Here is a 23,518-nt window from a genome sequence, read left to right on the forward strand (position 1 = left end):
AGTGAGGCCGGGTGCGGTGGCTCAAGCCTGTAATCCCAGCACTTTGGGAGGCCGAGACGGGCGGATCACGAGGTCAGGAGATCGAGACCATCCTGGCTAACACTGTGAAACCCCGTCTCTACTAAAAAAAAATACAAAAAACTAGCCGGGCGAGGTGGCGGGCGCCTGTAGTCCCAGCTACTCGGGAGGCTGAGGCAGGAGAATGGCGTGAACCCGGGAGGCGGAGCTTGCAGTGAGCTGAGATCCGGCCACTGCACTCCAGCCCGGGCGACAGAGTGAGACTCCGTCTCAACAAAAAAAAAAAAAAAAAGAACGCCCATAAAGTGAATTTGAAATTACATGATATTTAGAAATTATTGACTTAAGCATATTTTGATGCGAAAAAAGATTATGTCAAAGTTGTTTGTGGTTAATTTCAAGTGTGGAACGTAAAAACGAATATAAGCAAAAATAATGCAGTTTATCTCTATTTTTTTAAAAATTCGCATGATTTAAATGAGCAGTTGACTGGGCACAGTGGTTCACTCCTGTAATCTCAGCCCTTTGGGAGGCCCAGGCAGGAGAATTGCTTGAGGCCAAGAATTGGAGACCAGCCTGGGCTGAGACCCCCATCTTTATAAAAATATATATTTTAAAGAACAATAAAGCAGCCCTTGGTGATCTAACTTATTGGGGGCCTTAACTTTCCCATGAATTGAGCACAGGCTTGACTCTTCCACTGGGGAGAATGGGGATTTGAAATGCAAAGGAGGTTCCGATCGGCTACTGCATTAAATTGCATATCGGTCCAGGTCGGGCGCTGCATTTCCCTTTCTACTTTGCATCATCCTCAGAGATAATTTCAGGACATTTTAGTTAAATTAAATACATTTTAATTGCAGGAATTCCTGGATCCAATCGCTGTGCCTCGTGAATCCTCCACTCAGATCCCAGTTCCCAGACCGAAATCCCCGAATCCCAGATCCCCGTTTCCGAGCTGCAGGAGACTCCCTAGCAGAATTGGGTCCAACCCGCCGGCAAACAATTTTAACATAAACCGTTTTCAACTTGGTAAGAGGAAATCATTTTGGTTTCTATCATAAGGGGTCCACATAAGTGTATTCTTTCACCCTAAAACTGCTTCAAATTGGAACGCTGCTCCCCGGGACACGGTGAACACTCCAGCATTTCCAAACCGGGAAAAATGAGACGGCGGGCGAGGGCGGCTGAGAGAAGCGCAGACCCCGCCCCGGCTCCGCCCCAGCGTTTCGTTCGCAGACCCCGCCTCTCGCCCAGGTCCCGCCCCCAGAGTGCTCGGGCTCTTTTCCGCGCACGCGCAGTTTTCTGCAGTTCCGGAAGCGGACCGCGTTGGGTGGAGGTGACGCCGCCGAGCGTGAGTGTCCCTCAGTGTGGATTAAACTTGCGAATCGCCCTGCCCTGTTTCCGCAGCCAGTTCCTGAGCTCGCTACAGACCTTAAGATCCCCGCACCGCGCCCTCCACCCCAGGTGACTCGCGGTGTGGGTTCGGAGACGCTTCCCTTTGGGTTGAAGTCGCTCTGAGGCTGCTCCCTGTCCCCGGCCTTTCGCGTCTTCCTCCCGCTTAAAACCCCTTCCTGACCCCTCCTCCTGCCCCGGGTTTTTTAAAGTCCTCACCCGCGAGGTGGATTCTCGCTGTGGGCACCTCCCAGCCTTGCCCTCGTCGGACCCTGGAGCGCAGCGCCGCAGTCCCGGTCCGGGGGAGGCCGCGTCCTCTGCCTGGTCCTGGGATCCTGCAGACCCCACCCCTGTGCGAAGGCGCCGTCGCCCCCCTACCTCCCTCCTCCTCGTGCCGGGCCCTGCTGCTCCCCAGGCCTCGCCTTCGCAGTCACCACTTCCCCGAAGCCCGCGCTGGGGAGGTGCCCGGGGCCTGTCCTGTGACACGGGGTGTTCTTGCCTGCCCAGCTCCAGCCTCTGGAAAATGCGCTCCTCCAAGATGCAGGTGTCTTACTCCAAACCCTCCTGTGAATGTGTGGGCCAAGGGGATTGGGAGATAGAGAGAGGGACAGAGACAGAGAGAGAAGTAGAAAAACTGAGAGGAAAGAATGAGGGGAACCCGTAAACAAATGGCAAAGTAGAGGATGGATGAGGGATTTGCAGAGATAGTAAGAGTGAAAGAAGGAGCTGAGAAGGCAGGAGAAAAGCAACTGGAGAAATATAGAGAAAAGCTCGATGTCCAGAGAGATGAAGGACAGCAAGGTAGGGAGAGGGGCAGAAAGTGGGACGCTCCTCAGGCAAGAGTCCGGGAGAGAAGGAGGAAACTGGAGCCAGGGCAGACAGAGCAGCGTGGTGCTGGGACAGCAAGAGGGGCCCGCCAGTGACTAGGAGAGCAGAGGGAGAACCACAGTAGGGGGAGGCCTGGGATCTGGGGTTGCCAGAGAGTAGGGCAGAGGTGTAGCAGGGAAGAGGAGATTTAACAGACAGAGCAGAGACGGGAGAAGAAAGAGGCAGAAATATATGGACCTGGGGACAATGAAAAGATTGGGGAGAAATAGGAATCAGAGTTGAAACAAGGCCCCGGAATGGGACAGAACAGGTACAAGAGGAGGAAGAAGGGGAGAAACAGCAGGAGATGAGAGGGGCTCAAAACGACACTCAAAGGACCAGGGGAAAAACACAGAAAATAAAAAATAAGCTAATGTGAGTGAGACCTATGTAGAGAATGAGGGAGGGAAACACACAATATGGAAGCAAGAGAGAGACCCTGGGGCTAGGTGAGTGGTGCGTTGATTAAATGTGATGGTTACGTTGTGACATTGGTTTCTGAAAATATGTTTACTCAAATCATGCAGCTGCAAGTGAGAATTGAAGAAACTCCCTTATGTAAAATGCGTAAGATGTGCATTTGACGGTTATTAGTATTAGGGTATAGCTTCATTTGCAATCACTATTCAAACCAGAGCGCAGTGATTTCGCTCATTTAGTTTTGAGTCCACCCACTTCCCTTTTCCTGGAATAGGGTAGGGTGTGGATGAGTGTATGAACTAAGAGGAAAACATATTTTTCCTTTGGTTTTCCTTCTGTCACACTCAATACAACAGTGCACATTCTACACAATGTCTCACCTCCACTCAGGAAAATGTGCGAATTTCTCCCACCAACAACCCATTCTTTATCAGACACTAACTGAGTGTCCTATAGTTGAACTCAATTCTGAAACTCTGTACCTGGAGTTAGCATCAGATCCCACTGATTGATGCTCAGTTCCACAAAATTGCCCCCGCATCAGGTGCCAGTTGCAAGTCTCACGTTGATACCTGAACTTTTTGTTGTAAAGGATATTACAGAGGATACAGATGAACAGTCAGAAGGAAGAGCTGTCCTAGAAAGTTAAAGTAGAGGAGGGGTTAAGAGAACCACAGTATTTATCAGGTCACTCAAAAGTATAAGTGACAGTTACCACTTGCATACTGAAGTGAGGGACAGTTTTAGACCGAGCTCTGAACCTGTAGCACCTCATCGTGCAGTCTTTTTTTTTTCTTTCTGAAACAGAGTCTTGCTCTGTCGCCCAGGCTGGAGTGCAATGGCACAATCTTGGCTCAAGGCAACCTCTGCCTCTCGAGTTCATGCAATTCTCCTGCCTGCCTCAGCCTCCCGAGTAGCTAGGATTACAGGTGTGCGCCACCACACCCAGCTAATTTTTGTATTTTAGTAGCAACGAGGTTTTGCCATGTTGGCCACGCTGGTCTCGAACTCCTGGCCTCAAGTGATCCACCTGCCTTGGCCTTCCAAAGTGCTGGGACTACAGGTGTGAGCCACCGCACCCGGCCTATGCTGTCTTCTGGTAGATAATGTCAGAGTTGAGTGGAATTGTAGGATCCCCGCCTCACGCCCTGAGCTGGGAGTCCCCTGGTCATTGTGGGAAAAGCCACATACACATTTTGGTGCCTACAGGTGAAGTATTCTGTGTTTAATGTGAGAGTAGAATGTAGAGTTGGGTATTTTCCTATCTCAAAGACTATAGGAAAAAACCTCCAAGTGGCCCACCCACCTGTCAGGACCTGTGATCTCTATTCAGTAATGACTGGGAATGGCCTGTTCCTACTTCTGGCTGCTGCTGGCCCTGCAATTGTGTACCACATGCCAGCCTCACTCACAGTCTCAGGACAATATGCATGCCATCAATTTTAACTTTTTTTTTTTCTTCTCAATCCATAAAGCTTTCAAAATTTTAACTTCAAGGGAATTCATCCCTGTACCCAGGGGGTGGTGTTCTCCATTAAGACACGTACACAGGGCTGGGCACAGTGGCTCACACATGTAATCCCAGCACTTCCAGAGGCCAAGGTGGGAGTATTGCTTGAGTCCGGGAGTTCAAGACCAGCCTGGGCAACATAGCAAGACTCTGTCTCTACGAAAAATAGAAAAAAACAAACTGGACATAGTGGCTTGCACCTGTGGTCCCAGCTACTTGCAAGGCTGAGGTGAGAGAATTGCTTGAGCACAAGAGTGTGAGGCTACAGTAAGCCATATTCATGCCATCACACTCTAGCCTGGGCAACAGAGTGAGACCCTGTCTCAAAAAAATAAATAAATAAAAGACGCGCACAGAATAAAGTCTTTTTTTCTTCTATGCTCCATCTTTAAAACAAAAAATACTCTAAATTGGCCAGGCATGGTGGCTCATGCCTGTAATCCCAGCACTCTGAGAGGCTGGGGCAGGTGATCACTTGAGGTCAGGAGTTCGAGACAAGCCTGCCCAACGTGGTGAAACACCGTCTCTACTAAAAATACAAAAATTAGCAGGCACAGTGGCACGTGCCTGTGATCCCAGCTACTCGGGAGGCTGAGGCAGGAGAATCGCTTGAACCTGGGAGGCAAAAGTTACAGTGAGCTGAGATCGTGCCATTGCACTCCAGCCTGGGTGAAGAGAGTGAGACTTCATCTCAAAAAATAAAAATAAAAAACTCTAAACTACATTTCACTCTGTAGTAAGTACCCCTCTTCTATGCTCCGTTTAAGTGCGCAATACACTACAATTTTTTTTTTACTTTGTGTTTAATTCTTGCCTTCAGTTCTTGCTTGAACTGTTGCTTAAATCAAGCTTGCATACCCAACATTATTTTTCATTTACCACTGACTTTCTTTTTCATTTACCATTGACAGCTCCATTTGAAATTCAGTGTTTAATGTCCTGTCATCTTTCCATTCCTGTCAGTAGCATGTGGCACAGTTGAACACTTTCTCTTCTATTTTCTTGGCTTTTAGGACATCCTGTTAAGCTTTACACATCTATTTGTTGTAATTTTCTTTCTTTTTTTTTTTTTTTTGAGACAGAGTCTCGCTCTGTCGACCAGGCTGGAGTGAGTGGGGCCATCTCGACTCACTGCAAGCTCCGCCTCCTGGGTTCACGCCATTCTCCTGCCTCAGCCTCCCGAGTAGCTGGGATTATAGGCACCCGCCACCTCGCCTGGATAATTTTTCGTATTTTTAGTAGAGACGGGGGTTTCACCATGTTAGCCAGGATGGTCTCGATCTCCTGACTTCATGATCCGCCCGTCTCGGCCTCCCAAAGTGCTGGGATTACAGGCAGGAGCCACTGCGCCTGGCTATTTGTTGTAATTTTCTTGTTGCCTCCCTGATCACATTGTGCTTTCCTCTTCTTGTGTGTCCAGAACTTTCTGTTCTCTGAATATGGGCTTAGTCCTTCAGCCACTTTTTTTCTCTGTCCACACTCATTGCCTTTCCTTATCAACTCAGCTCATGGCTTTGAACCCCACCTGCACAGCTTTGTGTCACCTGCGGGAACTCTCCCGTGAACTCTGGATCCTGTGTCTAGGCCTCCCAAAGTGCTGAGATTACAGACGTTAGCCACTGTGCCTGACTAAATCTATTTATTTATTTATTTTAAGAGAAATGGTGTCTCACTATGTTATTTAGGCTGGTCTTAAACTCCTGGCCTCGATTGATCTTTCTGCCTCAGCCTCCCAAAGTGCTAGGATTATAGCGTGAGCCACCACGTTCAGCCTCTACCTTTCGTTTCTGAGGCCAGAGAGGTGAGGGAGGCTGTTCTCTGCAAGGGGTTTGGTCAGGGCTCGCTGTGTGCCCTGAATGGGGGAGCTCAGTCCAGCCTACCTCCCAATTGCTGCAGCGTGTGTGGGGGCTTCTCCAGGAGGAGAGCCGATTCTGAAGAAAGGGGTCAGAAACTCACTCGCTGGTCTTCCTGCAGGAGCTTCTTGTCCCTGCATCGCCCTGGTGCAGTGGGCAGCTGAGACCATCTTTCCAAGGGTGAGGTCTTCCCTGTGTGTATGTGATTGTGCCACAGGAAGAGGATGTGTTGATTCTGAGCAATAAACAGCACATTTTGGATATTCAATATTGACTTCTAAAGGCACTTTCCTGTGACCTAAGGAAGAACCCTCGAAGAGGAGGAAGAGGAAGGAAAGAGAAGTCGGGCATGGCTCTCACCCAGGTAAAATAATATTATCAGTGGATTGTTCTGTCTCTTATTTCTTCCTGAAATGTCATTCTTTGAAGTTGGGAATCTTCTGAGTCTGAAGCGTCCTGCCTGACAGGTTTGTTCGCACTCACGCATGCCTTCCCTCAGTCCCTCTCATCTCGTTTAGATTCCATCTCCTGTGACCCAGTGACATGAACTTGGGAAGAGGCTGCACCGGGCATGGGCCTGGGAAGGGCTCACACCAGACATGGATGGAGACGGGGTGAGGGTCCCGTGCTGTCAGTGCTGTTGGGCAGCGGGGATTGTTCAGGGGCCACATCTGGATGCTCTGTCAGCTCTCTGTGGACCAGGAGTAGAGAAGCTGCATGTGGAAGTCACGTGCTAATGTGCACAAATACCTGCTAAATTCTGTAAAATAAGGCTAATAAGGGGAAATTTTTTCTGGTTCATTTATATTACATTTGAAGCTGACCAAGTGAGTCACTGTGTTTCCAACCCCAAACTCTTATTAATGACTGGGAGTGGAATGGGAATTTTAGACTGACAGACATCAGTGGCAGAAGATGCTTTCATCCCATCATCGATTTTAATCTATGAAATCAACCTAAATGGAAAATGCAGGAGAATCATTGAACTATTCTCAGAAAACCCATACAATGGAGACTGGTGTTTCTGCAGGGACCGTTGTGCAGCTGGTGCTAGGTGAGAATGGTTATTATTTTGTTCAGTTATAGGAGCAGAACTTCCTTCCCATTAGAGAGGATAGAACCATGTTCTTGTTTTACCAATTTTTTTTTTTTTGAGACGGAGTCTTGCTCTGTCGCCCAGGCTGGAGTGCAGTGGTGTGATCTTGGCTCACTGCAAGCTCCGCCTCCTGGGTTCCTGCCATTCTCCTGCCTCAGCCTCCCAAGTAGCTGGGACTATAGGCGCCCACTACCACGCCCGGCTAATTTTTTTGTATTTTTAGTAGAGACAGGGTTTCACTGTATTAGCCAGGATGGTCTCGATCTCCTGACCTCATGATCCACCTGCCTTGGCCTCCCAAAGTGCTGCGATTACAGGCGTGAGCCACCGTGCCTGGCCTGTTTCTACCAATTATTAAATACTCTATTTATTGTATTTATTTATTTTGAGAGAGTCTCACCATGTCGCCCGGGCTGAAGTGCAGTGACATGATCTCGGCTCACTGCAACCTCTACCTCCTGGGCTCAATCAATCCTCCTGCCTCAGACTCCCAAGAAGCTGAACTGCAGGCACACACCATCATGCCTGGCTAATTTTTGTATTTTCTGTAGAGACAGGGTTTTACCATGTTACCCAAGCTGGTCTCGGACTCCTGAGCTCAACTGATTCACCCACCTTGGCCCTTCAAAGTGCTGGGATTACAGACGTGAGCCCCCACACCCGGCTCTGTTTCTCTTATTTTAAACGTTATATGTTGTATTTATCTCTTTTACAGTATAACTTCACACAAACTTGCAGCTTATGCCCTAAGACATAAAGCATCAGCTTTCCTGTCCAGTCTTCTACCCTCCCATCTCGTCTCAGTGAGGAAACAGTGTTGTCAGTTTTGTGTCAGGAGACAGCTCAAGTCCTATAGAGATGTGTTTATAGATTGTTATAACATTAAGAACAAAATTTTTCAGTGAATGTTTTTTGGGTTTTGTTTGTTTGTGTGTTTGTTTGTTTTGAGACAGAGTCTCACTCTGTCCCCCAGGCTGGAGTGATGCAATCTCGGCTCACTGCAACCGCTGCCTCCTGGACTCAAGCAATTCTTTCGCCTCAGCCTCTAGAGTGGCTGGGACTACAGTTGCATGCCACAACGCCCAGCTAGTTTTTATATTTTTCGTAGAGACGAGGTTTCACCATGTTGGCCAGGCTGGTCCCAAACTTTTGACCTGAAGTGATCAGCCCACTCGGTCTCCCAAAATGCTGGGATTACCAGCATGAGCCACCGTGCCCGGCCCTTCAGTGAATGCTTTGTTGTGACATTTTAGCCTGCAGATTTTGAAAATTTACGTGTTTTCATGTTAGGAAAGATCGATAGCTCATTCTACATCTTTATTGGAGCCTTCTTTGAATGAGGAGAGAGTGGATGTTTTAACTTTCACTGTTGTTATTACTAAACTGTGTATATGTGATGTGAGTGTATGTTTTTTTATTAAGCACACATCATGATTTTTTTTTTTTTTTTGAGACAGAGTCTTACTCTGTCACCCAGGCTGGAGTGTGGTGGTGCGATCTCAGCCTACTGCAACCTCTGTCCCCCGGGTACAAGCGATTCTCCTGCCTCAGCCTCCCAAGTAGCTGGAATTACAGGCATCCGCCATCACACCTGGCTAATTTTTGTATTTTTAGTAGAGACAGGGTTTCACCGTGTTGGTCAGGCTGGTCTCAAACTCCCGACCTCAGGTAATCCATCTGACTCGGCCTCCCAAAATGCTGGGATTACAGGTGTGAGCCACCGCACCTAGCCTACACATCATGATTTTAAATAAGTTTTGTGCTTTTTAGCAATTCAAATTGTATCTTAAATATTTTCTGTGCCCTTAAATTTATTCTCAACTATCACATTAATGATTTAATAGTAAGAATAGTAACATATTATGGGCATGAATAAATGTGTGTATATATGTAATTACCTTTTATGAAGTTCCATATTGTTATTCATGAACTTGTTTCAACTTTGCTCATTTAGGTACTTTTCATGTTCTTTTTTTTTTTTTTTTTTTGAGGCGGAGTCTCGCTCTGTCACCCAGACTGGAATGCAGTGGCCGGATCTCAGCTCACTGCAAGCTCTGCCTCCCGGGTTTATGCCATTCTCCTGCCTCAGCCTCCCCAGTAGCTGGGACTGCAGGCGCCCGCCACCTCGCCCGGCTAGTTTTTGTATTTTTAGTAGAGACGGGGTTTCACCGTGTTAGCCAGGATGGTCTCGATCTCCTGACCTCGTGATCCGCCCGTCTCGGCCTCCCAAAGTGCTGGGATTACAGGCTTGAGCCACTGCGCCCGGCCCTTTTCATGTTCTTTTACTTAACTATTTGATTCTTTTTTTTGTTGTTGTTTTTTTTGAGACAGAGTCTTCTCATTCTGTCACCCAGGCTACAGTGCAGTGGCGCAATCTTAGCTCACTGCAAGCTCCGCCTCCCGGGTTCACGCCATTCTCCTGCCTCAGCCTCCCGAGTAGCTGGGACTACAGGTACCCGCCACCACACCCAGCAAAGTTTTTGTATTTTTTTAGTAGAGACGGGGTTTCAACGTGTTGGCCAGGATGGTCTTGATCTCCTGACCTCGTGATCCACTTGCGTCAGTCTCCCAAAGTGCTGGGATTACAGGCATGAGCCAACAGGCCCGGCCAACTATTTGATTCTTTAGGTTTAATTCTTATTCCCAGACACCTGGATTCAGGTGCTTGCTCTGACGTTTTAGCTCTTTGACTTGACGCAAGTTTCTTAGCGTATCTGTCATATATTTATCTACTAGTAAGATGGGAACATATCTTTCTCTCATGGGCTATCATATTCACATACAAGTTAGTACATGCAAGACATTTATTTAGAATAATGCCAGACCAAGCACGGTGACTTGCGCCTATAATCCCAGCACTTTGGGAGGCCAAGGTGGGCAGATCATCTGAGATCAGGAGTTTGAGACCAGCCTGGTCAACATGGTGAAACCCCGTCTCTACTAAAAGTACAAAAATTAACCGAGCGTGGTGGTGGGTGCCTGTAATTCCAGCTATTTGGGAGGCTGAGGCAGGAGAATTGTTTGAACTCAGGAGGCGGAAGTTGCAGTGAGCCGAGATCATGCCACTGCACTCCAGCCAGGGCAATAGAGCGACTCTGTCTCAAAAAAATAAGTAAGTAAGTAAATAAGTAAATAAATAAATAAATAAATAGAATAATGCCTTGCACTTGGAAAGTGCTCAGAAACATCTGTCATTATTATTGCGATGGTCATTCCAGTTTTTAGATTCTAACCTGTCTTTCTGTAAAGTCACTGTACACATTTTCATCTCGTAAGACATCACTCACGCTGTAGATCATCTGGATACTGAATATCACTTGGTCTGTCAGACATAATATGTAACACTTCAATAAAGATAACCCGGTGTTGGTTTTTTATTTGTATATTTGTATAGTTTTTGTATTGTCTACCAAACTGAGAAATCAACAGTGATTTAAAGACTATCCTAACCTTTTATAGAAAAGTATAGGAAGACAGAATTAAGAACACATTCTGCCCAGAAATACCTGTGTGTGTGAGAATATGGTGAAAACAGACCCAGTTTCTTCTACTGTACTCTCACAACAGAGAACAAGATCCTAGATGTCCTGGGTTTTCCCCCACATATACCAAGTGAGCAATTCTGCACTGGACACCAGCTGAGTGACCTCCTATTCAGTTCAATTCTGACACTATCTACCTGGACATAGCATCAGATCCCACAGGTTGAGGGCTCAATCCCACAAGAGTGTACCCACTTCATTGCCAGCTGCAAATACAGATGGCCTTTGCTTCTCACTGACTGGCTTATATATCATGAATTCTCATGACCCTCTCCTCAGGTTTGAATGATTTGCTAGAATGGCTCACAGAAGTCAGGGGAACACTTTATTTATATTGACCCATTTATTATATGGGATATTACAGAGTATACAGATGAACAGCCGGATGTAAGCAGTCTATTGGGTAAGGTATGGGAAAAGGAGCATGGCATGGTGGTGCATTCGTGTAATCCCAACTACTTGGGAGGCTGAGTGCTGTCTTTGGTGGGGGTCGGGGGGGCATTCTCAGAGCCTCCATGTGTTTCCCTATCCTGAAGCTTGTTCAGGTCCTGTCCTTTTGGGTTATTATGGGGGCTTCATTACGTGGGCATGATTGCTTATATCTTTGGCTATTGGTGATCAACTGAGCCTTCAGCCCCCATCCCCTCAGGGGAAGTTGGGGGATGGGGCTTGAAGTCCCAACTGTCTAATCCGGCCTTGGTCTTTCTAGTAACCACCCCCCTATTCTGAAACTATCTTGGGGCCTCCAGCCACCAGTCATCTCATTAGCTTACAAAGGCACTTATCACTCCAGAGATTCCAAGTAAGATGTATGTCAGGAAAGGGGGATGAAGACCATATGTATATTTTATTATATCACAACTTCGATGTTGTCCCACTCACTTCAGTTTAATCTATTTTCGCTTCTCATTTTATGTGAAGATTGGAACTTTCTTCATATCCCCTTGGTGAATGTGGTTTTCATTTTAGGAACAGGTGACATTCAAGGATGTGGCTATAGAATTCTCTCAGGAGGAGTGGACATGCCTGGACCCCGCTCAGAGGACTTTGTACAGGGACGTGATGTTGGAGAATTATAGGAACCTGGCCTCCCTGGGTGAGGATGACTTTCTTCCAGAAGTCAGGATCTTCCCCTGTGTATCTTTTCATTTTCCATGTGGGTCTCTTGAGAGCTCCTGCATTGCTTGGCTGAAACTGAAGTTGTGTTGACTCAAAAATGAAAATCTCCATAATATGGAAACTGGATATCTTTCTGATATCACTGGAGGGTTTTAGGACTTTTAAAATATCCAATTCCCTGTTTTCTATCCCCATGCTTTGATTCAGTGGTTTTGGGATGAGAGCTATATATTTGCATATTATAGTGTTTCCTAACAATTTATAAGGAAGCATTTAGTGGATGAATTTTTGAAGTGTTTTTTTAGATACAGCTGTAAAGTCCTCCCTCCTCATGTAAAAATAGGACTGGGACTCTGGAAAATCTACAGCCCATTGTTTTCCTTTCTTTTCATAAGCAGGAATCTCTTGTTTTGACCTCAGTATTATCTCTATGTTGGAGCAAGGGAAGGAGCCTTTCACCGTGGAGAGCCAAGTACAAATAGCAAGAAACCCAGATGGATGGGAATGGATCAAAGCCGTGATTACAGGTAAGACTTCAGATGGGTAGAGAAAATGCCGCTTATTAAATAGTGTTTAGGAAACTCTATGCAAATCTGAGAGTTCTATGAGGGAACAGAAATTTGAATCCTGTGACCTCTGAACAGAAATCTTTATTTTCCCCCTTTTGTCTATCCTTTAGAGTTGTACTATATCCTTTCACCTTCCAATAGTGCTGCAGCTCAAATAGACAAAGGCAAAGTCTTTTTTTTTTTTTTTTTTTTTTGAGACGGAGTCTGGCTCTGTCGCCCAGGCTGGAGTGCAGTGGCGCGATCTCGGCTTACTGCAAGCTCCGCCTCCCGGGTTTACGCCATTCTCCTGCCTCAGCCTCCCGAGTAGCTGGGACTACAGGCGCCCGCCATCTCGCCCGGCTAATTTTTTGTATTTTTTAGTAGAGACGGGGTTTCACCGTGTTAGCCAGGATGGTCTCGATCTCCTGACCTTGTGATCCACCCGTCTCGGCCTCCCAAAGTGCTGGGATTACAGGCTTGAGCCACCGCGCCCGACCCACAAAGGCAAAGTCTTTATCATGATGGACAACAATGTTATCTAGCTTCTGAGAACTCTGGTTCCTTGACTCTGTGTGGCACAGGGAGGGCTGTTACAAAAGGGTTGTTTGATGTCCTTTGGTGTTACCTTCTGTAGTTGATTCTATCTGATGCCCAGTTCTCAGTCATATAGATCCAAATTCTATATAGTTTGCTAAATTTTAAGAGTGTTTTAGTGGAGTTGTTAAGTTTTTCTAAATATAAAATCATGTCATCTGCAAAGAAGTATGTTTTGACTTCTTCCTTTTCAATTTGTATGTTTTTTATTTCTTTCTCTTGTCTAATTGCTTTGGCTAGAACATCAGTGCTATGTTGAATAGAAGTCGTGAAAGTAGACATCCTTGTCTTTCAGATCTTAGCAGAAAGGCTTTCAATTTTTTCTTGTTTACTACATTCCCCCTGGATTTGTCATATATGGCTTTTATCATGCTTAGGTATGTTTTTTCTGTACCCAAGTTGTTGAGACTTTTTATTATGGAGAGATATTGATTTTATTGAGTCATTTTCCAGCATCTGTTGAAATGATAATATGCTTCTTGTCCTTGATTCTGTTGATGTGATGAATCACATTAATTGATTTGTGTGTGTTAAACTATCCTTGCATTCCTGGAATAAATCCTACTTGATCATGGTGAATGTCTTTTTAACGTGTTGTTGAATTCTATTTGCTAATTCTATTTTGTCAAGGATTTTTGCATGTATATTCATCAGGGGTATTGGCCTATAGTTTTCTTTTTGTTGTTGTGTCCTTGTCTGCTTTTTGGTATCAGGGTAATGCTGGCCTCATAAAATGAGTTTGGAAATATGTGCTCCCTTAAATTTTTGAAATAGTTTGAGTAGAATTAGTATTCTTTATTTTTTCTTTTCTTTCTTTATTATTATTATTATTTTTATTTTTTGAGATAGTCTCTCTCTGTCTCTCTCACCCAGACTGGAGTGCAGTGGCACAATCATAGGTTACTGCAAAAAACTCCTGGGCTCAACTGACCCTCCCTCCACATCCTCCCCAGTAGCTGGCGTTACAGGCGCACACTACCATGCCCAACTAATTGTGTTTTTTTTGTTTGTTGGTTGGTTTGTTTTTGAGATGGAGTCTCGTTCTCTTGCCCAGGCTGAAATGCAGTGACGTGATCTCAGCTCACTGCAACCTCTGCCTTCCAGGTTCAAACGATTCTCCTGCCTCAGCCTCCCAAGTAGCTGGGATTACAGGCCTGTGCCACCACACTTGGCTGATTTTTGTATTTTTAGTAGAGACGGGGTTTCACCATGTTGGCCAAGCTGGTCTTGAACTCCTGACCTCAGGTGATCCTCCTGTCTTGACCTCCCAAAGTGCTGGGATTACAGGCATGAGCCACCCTGCCTGGCCAAATCCTTTTTTATTTTTTAGTAGAGCTGAGGTCTTGCTGTGTTGCCCAGGCTGGTCTCAAACTTCTGGCATCAAGCAATCCTCCCATTTTAGCCTCCCAAACTGTTGGGATTACAGGCATGAGCCAACATGCCTAACCAGTATTAGCTATTCTTCAAGTGTTGGGTAGAATTTAGCAGTGAATTCATTCAATCCTGAGCTTTTCTTCTACATGAATTTTCTTTTTTTTTTTTTTTGCAGCTTCAATTTTGTTGTTGGTGTCCTCAGGTTTTCTGTTTCTTCATGGTTCAATCTTGATAGGTTGTATGTGTCCAGAAATGCATCCCTTTCTTCTAGGTTTTTAAATTTGTTTGAATGTAGTGTTCATAATTGTCTCTAACGGTCCTTTGTGTATCTGTGGTATCAGTTCTAATGTTTTCTGCTTTGTCTCTGATTTTATTAATTTGGGTGTACCTCCTCCTGACCTTTTATTTCAGTTTAGCTAAAAGTTTGTCGATTTTGCTTATCTTTTTAAAAAAACCTACTTTTCAAGTTAGGCATGGTGCTTCACGCCTATAATCCCAGGAACTTGGAAGACTGAGGAAGGAGAATTGCTTGAGGCGGGGAGTTCAAACCAGCCTGGGCAACGTAGTAAGAGACCCCATCTCTAAAAATAAAATGAAAATTAGCCAATCATGGTAGTGCATGCCTGTAGTCCCAGCTACTTGGGAGGCTGAGGCAGGAGGATCACTTAAACCCAGGAGTTCAAGGCTGCAGTGAGCTATGATTGGGCCACTGTACTCCAGCCTTTGTGAGAGAGGTAGACCCCATCTCTAAAAAAAAGTTTTTTTAGGCCGAGTATGGTGGCTCACACCTGTAATCCCAGCACTTTGGGAGGCCAAGGCGGGTGGATCACCTGAGGTCAGGAGTTTGAGACCAAACCTGACCAACATGGAGAAACCCCATCTCTACTAAAAATACAAAATTAGACGGGTGTGGTGACACATGCGTGTAATCCCAGCTACTCCGGAGGCTGAGGCAGGAGAATCTCTTGGACTCGGTAGGCAGAGGATGTGGTGAGCCAGTATCGCGCCACTGCATTCCAGCCCAGGCAATAAGAGCAAAACTCCATCTAAAAAAAAAAAATTTTTTTTTAATCCTAGTTTTCATTTTATTGATCTTAGATATTGTGTTTTTAGTCTTTATTTTGTTTAGTTCTGCTGTGATCTTTATTATTCCTTTCCCTCTACTACTTTTGGGTTTGGTTTGCTCTTGCTTTTCTAGTTCCTTGAGGTGTATCATTAGGTGCTTTATTTGTTGACTTACTGTTTTTTTGATATAGGTGTCTATTGCTACAAACTTTCCTCTTTTTGCTGCTTTTTCTGTATCCTATAGATTGTGCTATTTTGCATTTTAATTTGTTTCAGGAAATTTTTAGCCAGGCATGGTGGTGGCTCATGCCTGTAATCCCAGCACTTTAGGAGGCTGAGGCAGGCGGATTGCTTGAGCTCAGGAGTTTGAGACCAGCCTGAGCAACATAGCCAAACTCCGTCTTTGTAAAATATATAAAAATTAGCTGGGCATGGTGGTGTGTGCCTGTGGACTCTGCTACTTGGGGGACTGCGGTGGGTGGATCACTTGAGCCCAGGAAATGGAGGTTGTAGTGGGCTGAGATTACACCACTGTACTCCAGGGTAGGTGACAGAGCAAGACCTTATCTCAAAAAAAAAAAAAAAAAAAGAAAAAGAAATGTTTATATTTCCTTCTTAATTTCTTCATTAACTCAATGGCTGTTCAGGAATATGTCATCTAATTTCCATGTGTTTGTGTATCTTCTTTTTTTTTTTTTCTAGACAGAGTCTTGCTGTGTCACCCAGGCTGGAGTGCGTGGCACAATCTTGGCTCACTGCAACCTCCACCTCCTGGGATCTAGCAATTCTTCTGCCTCAGCCTCCCAAGTAGCTGGGATTATAGGCATGTGCCACCACTCCTGGCTAATTTTTGTACTTTTAGTAGAAACAGGGTTTCACCATGTTGGCCAGGCTGGTCTCTAACTCCTGACCCCAGGTAATCTGCCCACTTTGGCCTCCAAAAGTGTTGGGATTACAGGCGTGAGCCACCGTGCCCAGCCATGTTTGTGTATCTTCTGAGGTTCTTCTTGTTGTTGGTTTCTAGTGTTATTTTACTCTGGTCAGCAAAGATACTAGGTACAATTTTGACTTTTTTGAATTTATTGAGACTTGTTTGGTGTCTTAACATGTAATCTGTCCTGAAGCGTAATCCATGTGCTGATGAGGAGAATATGTATTTTGCAACAGTTGGATAAAATGGTCTGTGAGTGTCTGTTAGGGCGTGGAACATGCCTGTAATTTTAGCTACTTGGGAGGCTGAGGAGAGAGGAATGCTTAAGGCCAGAAGTTCAAAGATGCAGTGCACTGTGAACTCACTTGTGAATAAGCACTGTACAACAGCCTGGGCAACACAGGGAGATCCCATCTGTTTAAAATAGGAAAAAAAAAAAAAAAAAAAGTCTTTTTTAAGTTCATTTAGTCTGCAGTATACTTTAACTCTAATTTTTTAAATTGGTTTTCTGCCTGGATGATCTATTCGTTACCAAAAATTGTGTTTTGAAGTCCTCTAATATTATTGTATTGCTTCCTATCTCTCCCTTTAGATTTATTAACATTAGCTTTACATATTAGGGTGTGTACATATTTGTTATATCCTTTTGCTAAGTTGATCCTTTTCTCTTTATGTACTGACCTTGTCTCTTTTTACACTTATTGACTTGAAGTCTGTTTTATCTAATTATACCTACTACTGCTCTTTTTTGATTTCTTTTTCCATCCCCTCACTTTTTGTCTACATGTATCCTTATAGGTGAAGTGAGTTTGTTTGTTGTAGGCAACATATAGTTAGCTGTATGTTTTATAATCCATTCAGCAGGCCTCTGTCTTGTAATTGGAGAATTTAGTCCATTTATATTTAATGTTATTATTGATAGGTAAGGACTTATACTACCAGAGAAAATCACTTAAGCACAAAGGAAGACAGTAAGAAAGAAAGCCAGAGAGGAGTTAGAAAACAATTAGAAAAGAAGTAACAAAATGGCAGTATATTTTAATTCATTGCTCTTTATTATTAATATGTCTATTACAGGCTTTTACTTTGTGGTAACTATAAAATAAGACTTACAAAAACATCCTATAGCTTTTAACAATTTATCTCAAATCAATATCAACTTATCTTTGATTGAAGAAAAAAGAAACTAAAACCTCTGTGCATATTCATTCCCTTCTTACCCTGCATTTTGAATTTTTTATGTCACAATTTATGTTGTGTACTGCCTATCTCTTAACAAATTGTTGTGCTTATTTTTAATAGTTTTATCTTTTGGCCCTCTTAGTAAAAATGGTTTGCACACCATGATTATGATATTAATATTAGTGTAAAAGTTACATTGTGTCATTTTCTTTGGATTTGAAGAACTCCCTTTATCATTTCTTGTAAAACAGGTCTGATCATGGTAAATTCCCTTAGCTTTGTTTGTCTAGGGAAGACTTTCTCTCCTTTATTACTGAACGATTGCTTTGCTGGCTATGGTATCGTAGGTTGGGAACTAGGCTTCCATACTATTAATTTGAATTACATGGAATCAACTTTTCTTTATTAAACAATCCTCTTTCTTTTTTGTGTTCCTAAAAATTGAATATTATTGTTCTGAAGTTTCGTAAATCTGTTCAATATAAGAATTGCTTTTGGTGTAATATTGTTTTTCAGTGTAAAATACTTGTTTACATACTACAATTAATTGGAAACCTACGGATCTTTATATCTTGTAGCTCTCTCTTCTGAATTTGTAATGAAAGATTTACCACACAAAGGGAAGAGTAATAAAGGAGAAGTATTCCAAACAGTGATGTTGGAAAGACAGGAAAGCCATGACATTGAAGGCTGTTCCTTCAGGGAAGTCCAGAAAAATACGCATGACCTTGAGTATCAATGCAGAGATGCTGAAGGAAATTACAAAGGAGTGCTTATGACCCAGGAAGGCAGTCTCACTCATGGAAGAGATGAACATGATAAAAGAGATGCAAGAAACAAGCTTATTAAAAATCAGCTTGGATTAAGCCTTCAGTCACATCTGCCTGAACTGCAGCTTTTTCAATATGAAGGGAAAATTTATGAATGTAATCAGGTTGAGAAGTCTTTCAGCAATAGTTCCTCAGTTTCATCACTTCAACAAATGCCTTATAATGTCAAAACCCACATTTCTAACAAATATCTCAAAGATTTTATCTCTTCTTTATTACTCACACAGGGGCAAAAAGCAAATAATTGGAGAAGCCCTTACAAATCTAATGGATGTGGCATAGTCTTTCCTCAAAATTCACACCTTGTGAGTCATCAGAGAAGTCATACTAAAGAGAAACCTTACAAATGTTATGAGTGTGGCAAAGCCTTTAGAACACGTTCAAACCTAACTACCCATCAGGTAATCCATACTGGCGAAAAACGTTACAAATGTAATGAGTGTGGTAAGGTCTTTAGTCGAAATTCACAACTCTCACAACATCGGAAAATTCACACTGGAGAGAAACCTTATAAATGTAACGAATGTGGCAAGGTCTTCACTCAGAATTCACACCTTGCAAGACATCGAGGAATTCATACTGGAGAAAAACCTTACAAGTGTAATGAGTGTGGGAAAGCCTTTAGAGCTCGTTCAAGCCTAGCTATCCATCAGGCAACCCACAGTGGAGAAAAACCTTACAAATGTAATGAATGTGGCAAGGTCTTCACTCAAAATTCACACCTTACAAATCACTGGAGAATTCACACTGGAGAGAAACCTTACAAGTGTAATGAGTGTGGCAAAGCCTTTGGTGTTCGTTCAAGCCTAGCTATTCATCTGGTAATTCACACTGGAGAAAAGCCTTACAAATGTCATGAATGTGGCAAGGTCTTTAGGCGTAATTCACACCTTGCAAGGCATCAACTAATTCATACTGGAGAGAAACCTTACAAGTGTAATGAGTGCGGCAAAGCCTTTAGAGCACATTCAAACTTAACCACCCATCAGGTCATCCATACTGGAGAAAAACCTTACAAGTGTAATGAATGTGGCAAGGTCTTCACTCAAAATTCACACCTTGCAAATCATCAAAGAATTCATACTGGAGTGAAACCTTATATGTGTAATGAGTGTGGCAAAGCATTCAGTGTGTATTCAAGCCTAACTACCCATCAGGTCATCCATACTGGAGAAAAACCTTACAAATGTAATGAGTGTGGCAAGGTCTTCACTCAGAATTCACACCTTGCAAGACATCGGGGAATTCATACTGGAGAGAAACCTTATAAATGTAATGAGTGTGGCAAGGTCTTTAGGCATAATTCATACCTTTCAAGGCATCAGCGAATTCATACTGGAGAGAAACCTTACAAGTATAATCAGTATGGCAAAGCCTTTAGTGAACATTCAAACCTAACTACCCATCAGGTCATCCATACTGGAGAAAAACCTTACAAGTGTAGTGAGTGTGGCAAGGTCTTCACTCAGAATTCACACCTTGCAAGACATCAGAGAGTTCATACTGGAGATAAACCTTACAAGTGTAATGAATGTGGCAAAGCCTTTAGTCAAACTTCAAAGCTTGCAAGACATCAGAGAGTTCATACTGGAGAGAAACCATATGAGTGTAATCAGTGTGGGAAAGCCTTTAGTGTCCGTTCAAGCCTAACTACCCATCAGGCAATCCATAGTGGAAAAAAACCTTACAAATGCAGTGAGTGTGGGAAAGTCTTCACTCAGAATTCACACCTTGCAAGACATCGAGGAATTCATACTGGAGATAAACCTTACAAGTGTAGTGAGTGTGGCAAAGCCTTTAGTCAAACTTCAAAACTTGAAAGGCATCAGAGAGTTCATACCGGAGAGAAACCATATGAGTGTGGGAAACTCTTTAGTATCTGTTCAAGCCTAACTACCCATCAGACAATCCATACTGGTGGAAAACCTTACAAATGTAACGTGTGGAAAGTTCTAAAGTCAGAGTTCAAACCTTGCAAGTCATCACAGAATTCATAGTGGGGAGAAACCTTACAAATGAAGGTGGTAACTTTTGCAGTTAGAATTCATTCCTTTGACAACATCAGAGAATTTACTCCTGAGAGATTCCTTGAGAATGCAATGACTGGCTGGGTGCGGTGGCTCACACCTGTAATACCAACACTTTGGGAGTCCAAGGCAGGTGGATCACCTGGGGTCAGGAATTCAAGACCAGCCTGACCAACACGGTGAAACCCCATTTCTACTAAAAGTACAAAATTAGCTAGGCCTGGTGGCACACGCCTGTAATCCCAGCTATATAGGAGGCTGAGGCAGGAGAATCACTCAAACCCAGGAGGCGGAGGTTGCAGTGAGCCAAGATCGTGCCATTGCACTCCATCCTGGGCAAAAAGAGTGAAACTCCATCTTAAAGGAAAAAAAATGCAATGACTGTGGCAAACTCCTCATGAGTTCAAGTATTAATAGACATCCAAGAGTCCATAATAATGAGAAATTACATAAATGTACTGTGTGTGGCAGAGGCTTTATTCAGGCCTCACAGCTTTGTAGGCATTAAAATCTACATATTTGATGGAATCACAAAAATGTAATGTGCATCCTGAAGCTCTTACTCTAAGACTGTAACTGTAGGTGAGGATTCATACAAAGAGTGACTCAGTCTCTAGTTCTTTGATTCACTTTTAATATGATAAACTGAACAATAATTACACATCCCCATATGGTAAAACTTAAGACATTATATATTTAAAAGGTTGAAGGGGCCGGGCGTGGTGGCTCAAGCCTGTAATCCCAGCACTTTGGGAGGCCGAGGCGGGCGGATCACGAGGTCAGGAGATCGAGACCATCCTGGCTAACCCGGTGAAACCCCGTCTCTACTAAAAAATACAAAAAAACTAGCCGGGCGAGGTGGCAGGCGCCTGTAGTCCCAGCTACTTGGGAGGCTGAGGCAGGAGATTGGCGTGAACCCGAAAGGCGGAGCTTGTAGTGAGCTGAGATCCGGCCACTGCACTCCAGTTTGGGGGAGAGACCGAGACACCCTGCCCCAAAAAAAAAAAAAAAAAAAAAAGGTTGAAGGACATTTGGAAATGGCTACTTACCTTGAGGTTATAAAATCTTTCATTCCATTGTTTGAGGTTTCTCAAAAAGAGTACTGTTTGTGACTTTCAACCTGAACTATGGATCTGTGGCTATTTTGCATCCTTAAGCACCTTTCATGGTGCCTGTCTGGGAAAGAATTGCAGTATGGAAAGGCCTACTTCATTACATGAGGATAATTTTTATCTACGTTTATTGAAGAAGGAGGACTCTGCCTTATAAAGTTAAATATTCTCTCAATTGAGAGACCATGGTTTAGGAGCAGAAAATAATGTAAAACTATGATTATCAATCATCATACTGATTGTGTTCAAGGTGCTCTTCTGAGAGAAAGACACGTTGGGCTTTAGGGAAGTCAGGCTCTACCTGCATTGAGTAGGCCAAGACCTTAGGACACTGCAATTTTTATGAGAGGAGAGTAGTAAGTTATTAGTGACATATATGTGATAGGTTATTAGTGACATATATGTGATAGGAATAGTGCAGGGGAAATGGTTGCCACTTTCTCTATTGAATGGCAATAGCTGCTTTATAGCAGAGATTGATGAAAATAGGCTTATTTTTGAAATTGAAGAGATAACAGTTATTAGAGTGGAGAGCTTGGTCAGAAGAACCAGAATACCATGTTTTTTGTTTTGTTTTTTTAGTAGAATTCACACTAATTGCTGGAATTACATTTTGCTACAGTTTTATTAAGAATGTGTCACAATGTTTTGCCAAAAATTCAACGTTTTCTTATAACTATGAACAAATCACATTCTTTGTACCAACCCTGTTTTATCCTACCTCAGTAGGATACTTCATAACAGATAATAACAGTACACTCAGTCTTTTAGGTTGGAGGATCTAGAACAATTTTTTTTTCTCTGTTAAATCAATATACAATTTTGGGAAACTGTAATCATACTCTGCACTTGAATTATTCTCTCTACACTCTGCCTTAGAATATTTATATGGGTATAATGAACATCCCATAGAAAGTGCAATTTTCATACTCTTACACTCTGAAACGTGCCACAGTGTTGGTGAATATATATATTATATTTTTACATGCTTGTGTGCCAAATAACCATGGCATGCACCTTTATTTACATGAAGTGAAAATACAAATGTAGAAGATGTATGGGCTGGGCGTGTTGGCTTGTGCCTGCCTGTAATCCTAGCACTTTGAGAGCCCAAGGCAGGTGGGTCACTTGAGTCCAGGAGTTTGACCAGCCAGGGCCACCTGGCAAAACCCTGTTTCTACAAAAAAAAAATAGAAAAATTGCCTGGACAGAGTGGCTCACGCCTGTAGTCCCAGATCCTCTGGGAGACTGAGGCAGGTGGATCACTTGAGCCCGGAGGCAGAGGTTGCAGTGAGCCAAATTCACGCCATTGCACTCCAGCCTGGGTGACAGAGCGAGACCCTGTCTCAAAAAAAAAAATTGTATGGAAAATATTAGCTGGGCGTGGTGGCTAACACCTGTAATCCCAGCACTTAGGGAGGCTGAGGTGGGTAGATTATGAGGTCAGAAGGTCGAGACCACCCTGGCCAGCACAGTGAAACCCCATCTCTACTAAAAAATACAAAAAAAAAAGAAAATTGGCTGGATGTGGTGTCATGTGCCTGTAATCCCAGCTACTCGGGAGGCTGAGGCAGGTGAATCACTTGAACCCAGGAGGCGGAGGTTGCAGTGAGCCAAGATCGCGCCACTGCACCGCAGCCTGGGCAAGAGAACGAGACTCCGTCTCAAGAAAAAATTATGAAATTATAAATAGTGCAGAATAACAAAAATAACACTAATAAAGAATGCTATGCTCAGTGACACAGTTTGACAAGACTAACATGAGTTTCCTCTTAAAAATGAACATATAGGCCGGGCGCGGTGGCTCAAGCCTGTAATCCCAGCACTTTGGGAGGCCGAGACGGGCGGATCACGAGGTCAGGAGATCGAGACCATCCTGGCTAACACGGTGAAACCCCGTCTCTACTAAAAAATACAAAAAACTAGCCGGGCGAGGTGGTGGCGCCTGTAGTCCCAGCTACTCAGAAGGGTGAGGCAGGAGAATGGCGGGAACCCGGGAGGCGGAGCTTGCAGTGAGCTGAGATCCGGCCACTGC

General features: G+C 43.8%; 2 protein-coding genes across 5 annotated transcripts in view; both read left to right on the plus strand.

Annotated features, from left to right (window-relative positions):
- Nucleotides 1-23,518, plus strand: part of LOC111528907 (zinc finger protein 665) — a 262,870-nt gene that overhangs the window by 22,444 nt on the left and 216,908 nt on the right. The window contains exon 6 of one of the 2 annotated variants that reach the window (XM_023195772.1): nt 882-997. The exons of the other annotated variant lie outside the window; for it this stretch is intronic. Coding sequence (XP_023051540.1) covers nt 882-913 — 32 coding nt within the window. The 3' untranslated portion in view covers nt 914-997. Of the gene's footprint in view, nt 1-881; nt 998-23,518 lie in introns of those variants that run through there. 2 annotated transcript variants of the gene reach the window in all.
- Nucleotides 1,356-21,143, plus strand: ZNF347 (zinc finger protein 347). Of its 3 annotated transcripts, XM_023195768.2 has the most exons (5): nt 1,356-1,485; nt 6,185-6,427; nt 11,671-11,797; nt 12,219-12,347; nt 18,093-20,734. In XM_023195768.2, exons 2-5 carry the CDS (start codon nt 6,413-6,415, stop codon nt 20,339-20,341), a joined length of 2,520 nt encoding a protein of 839 aa, XP_023051536.2. In that variant the 5' UTR covers nt 1,356-1,485; nt 6,185-6,412; the 3' UTR covers nt 20,342-20,734. The 3 variants fall into 3 exon arrangements, with proteins under 3 accessions (XP_023051536.2, XP_031790646.1, XP_031790647.1); XM_031934786.1 differs by lacking the exon at nt 1,356-1,485 and having other exon boundaries at nt 5,473-6,427; nt 12,216-12,347; nt 18,093-21,143; XM_031934787.1 differs by lacking the exons at nt 1,356-1,485; nt 6,185-6,427; nt 11,671-11,797 and adding an exon at nt 17,170-17,171 and having other exon boundaries at nt 12,265-12,347; nt 18,093-21,143.

The sequence above is a fragment of the Piliocolobus tephrosceles genome, chromosome 21, assembly GCF_002776525.5.
Source record: "Piliocolobus tephrosceles isolate RC106 chromosome 21, ASM277652v3, whole genome shotgun sequence".
Taxonomy (NCBI): domain Eukaryota; kingdom Metazoa; phylum Chordata; class Mammalia; order Primates; family Cercopithecidae; genus Piliocolobus; species Piliocolobus tephrosceles.

Bases quoted from the DNA above. Each gene is read 5' to 3' on its own strand.
- ZNF347 (XM_031934786.1), top strand. The intron at 11,798-12,215 runs GTGAGGATGACT...TCTTTTCATAAG, and splicing joins TAGGAACCTGGCCTCCCTGG to CAGGAATCTCTTGTTTTGAC. The intron at 12,348-18,092 runs GTAAGACTTCAG...TATATCTTGTAG, and splicing joins GATCAAAGCCGTGATTACAG to CTCTCTCTTCTGAATTTGTA.